General features: G+C 40.8%; 1 protein-coding gene across 1 annotated transcript; it reads right to left on the minus strand.

Annotated features, from left to right (window-relative positions):
- Positions 1-311: 311 nt before the first annotated feature.
- LOC114714518 (protein UPSTREAM OF FLC-like) lies at positions 312-1927 on the minus strand. The gene is made up of 5 exons (XM_028899259.1): positions 1732-1927; positions 1550-1619; positions 1334-1446; positions 515-1229; positions 312-414 (listed from the first exon to the last, which is right to left on the minus strand). The coding sequence occupies exons 1-5, from the start codon at positions 1925-1927 to the stop codon at positions 312-314; spliced, it is 1197 nt and encodes a 398-aa protein (XP_028755092.1).
- Positions 1928-2714: the final 787 nt, after the last annotated feature.

Here is a 2714-nt window from a genome sequence, read left to right on the forward strand (position 1 = left end):
TCACATTCCAATTTAATATGAAAATATTCAATAATAATATTTACGCAGAATAAAAATAAATAAAAAAACAATTTTATTGCATCAACCTAGTTAAAATCATCTTACATATTAGAAGAGGAGTATTCCGTTTTGAGATCTGTTTATGTTAAATATCTTAGTACCCCAGAGCAATTAAACAGAGACAATTATTAATGATAATGCAACTCAGTACCATGAAGGTGCATTCTCCTAGTACTAACAAAAGAGTGGGCTATCATCAATATAACTAGTTTAATAATTAGACATCACACCATATCCATGTATGTAGATATTCATTTTCTGCCACATTTCTTATTAGTAAGAAGGATGCATTTGCCTTTGGTTCCTTCCTTCTCCTTCTCTTCCTCTTCCTCGGCGATCCCTGCCTTGCTGCTCCTGCAAGCGATATTATCAAATATCAATCCTCCATTTAATTCTGATCTATCCCAGAAACACAAATTCCCTGCTAGTAATATTGAAAATTTAAAATTCTTACCTTTCCTCGTTATACGAGCTGGACTTCTTGAACACGGCCTCCGAGTGAACCCGGTTCTCCTTCCTTGACTCAACCAGGCTGCCGCTGAAGTATTCCTTCTCCTCCGACTGCAAATTCCCGAACCTCGGATTTTCCGACATGCACTTTATCATCTCCTCCTCAGACACCTTCACAGCCTCTCTCTTCACACTAATCTCACTGCCGCTGCTGCTTTCCCTTTTCTTCACCCCATTGCTCATGCACGGCGAGTTTTTAGCCTTCGACACGGCCGAGCTGCCGCAAGCTATCAGCTGAAGTAGAATCGAGCTGCGACTCGGTTCTAACCCATCTTCAAACCTTATAGAAGTGCCGTTTGCTTCCTTTATTTGCTCGCTCCGTTGTAACTTGTCGGCCGGTGTGGGGGAAGGCGGCGGCGCGTGGTTTACAGTTACCTTGACTGTTTTCATCTGGGGGTAAGGCTTAGGTTCCCGATCTTCTTCGAGTTCACCGGTGGACACACCTCTAGAGCAGCGAGAATGGGGCGTGGTGGTGGAGCTTGTGTTGCTTGTTTTCTCTCCATCTTCATAGTACTCTTCTTCATGTTCTTCGTATTCTTGGAAATCTTCCCCCTCCCTGGGTAGACTAGAATGGAACGATCTTCGACTGCTGTTAAAAGCTACTGGATCTTGATAAATTACTTGGGATCGCTTACTCACTCGAGTCTGTTGAACTCTTTCTGCAACACACAACTATAATTGATTAATTACAATTACTGGTATAATGTGGTTGGTGGGCGTAGTTGGGTATTTGGGAATGGGATGTCGCATAGAAGAAACAAACCAGAACAATCCTCCACAATCTCAGATCCTTTGAGTACATATTCTGCTCCTTCTGAAGGATATATTATGTCATTGGCTGCCAAATCGTACCACACATATCCTCTCTTATAGCTCCTGAAATCAGAAAACAAATCTTTTCACTCAAGTGAAAAGGAAAAGTGCAGAACAAAAGAGAGAGAAAGGGAAAACCAAGACACACACATACATACAGACACACCTTTTGCAGGACCAAGAGTACAGTGTCGGCATGCCACTCCCTCTCACGGCAACGAGCCGATCCAACACATCTTTAATCACATTATTTGATCGATGAATTTCAGAATCAGAGAACTGAATGACTTGCTCAAAAAAGAAGAAAAGAAAAGAAGTGAAAGCTTGGTGTTGGGAAGTAAAAGTTACCCTTCAGTCGAAGAGGCTCATTGGCGGAGAGAGTGAGTTCCAGGTAATGAGGATGTTCCAAGAGGCCACTTCGGGAGAGATAGTAAACAACTTGAACCTTTTTAAGGGGTTTGACATTATTGTGATGGAGCCTGCAAATTTTGAAGCGATCTGGGCTCGTGTTTCTGCTCGATCTTCTTGAACCAGCAACGTCCATGTTTCAAAAGATCTCTCACTCAGACTTGCAGATACAAGTGATGATGAAGCGAACCCCACAGACCGATACAGATGAAAGGGAATGAAGAGAAAATGAGAGGCATGGGTCGCCTCTTGTTGTGTAATGTCGCTTTATTATATCGATGAGCAGAAAAAAAAGGGAGATGGGGAGGAAAAAGGTGGCAGAGAGAAACAGGATGGTACTTGTCAAAGCAGTAATAAGATTCTTTTGGAAGGGGCCTTTCATGACAGAAACAAAAGGTGGGGAGGGTGTGGGTTGAAAGCGAAGTATGTGGAAAGGAGAAAAGAAATGAAGGTTGGAATAAGAGCCATGGTTTTTGTTTGGAGTCTAGAGGGAGAGCTGTGGTTGATTTGACTTTGAGCTTTGTTTCGTTTCCTTCTGACCGCGATTTGAGTCAAACAAGGATTATGATTACTCAATCCAATGAAAAGGATCTATGATTCCTCGTTCGCGGGGACGTTAGTTTGGTTTTAATCGCCCCTTTTTGACTTTACACATACAACGTCCAAATTATACAATGGGAACACTTCAATATATTTTTTAAAAAAAATGTATTACCTTCGATCTTAATTATAAGAGTCAGTTGACTAATTTGAGGAGATTAAAAAAGTAAGTTGAGTTAGTTATTTGTCCTAAATAAGTGTTATCTTTCCTAAAATATCCTTGCTAATCAAGTGTATTGACTAAAACTATCATTGTTAGAAAGGCTACTTTGGAATAAAAGTATGAATATAAAAGACAAAATGGATTGGGGTCTTATATTTAA

This window comes from Neltuma alba, unplaced genomic scaffold (genome assembly GCF_004799145.2).
Source record: "Neltuma alba isolate B1F8T4 unplaced genomic scaffold, ASM479914v2 tig00011509_pilon, whole genome shotgun sequence".
Taxonomy (NCBI): Eukaryota; Viridiplantae; Streptophyta; class Magnoliopsida; order Fabales; family Fabaceae; genus Neltuma; species Neltuma alba.

Bases quoted from the DNA above. Each gene is read 5' to 3' on its own strand.
- LOC114714518 (XM_028899259.1), bottom strand. From the start codon at position 1,927: ATGGACGTTGCTGGTTCAAGAAGATCGAGCAGAAACACGAGCCCAGAT. The intron at 1,620-1,731 runs GTAACTTTTACT...ATGTGATTAAAG, and splicing joins TGAGCCTCTTCGACTGAAGG to ATGTGTTGGATCGGCTCGTT. The intron at 415-514 runs GTAAGAATTTTA...TATCGCTTGCAG, and splicing joins AGCTCGTATAACGAGGAAAG to GAGCAGCAAGGCAGGGATCG.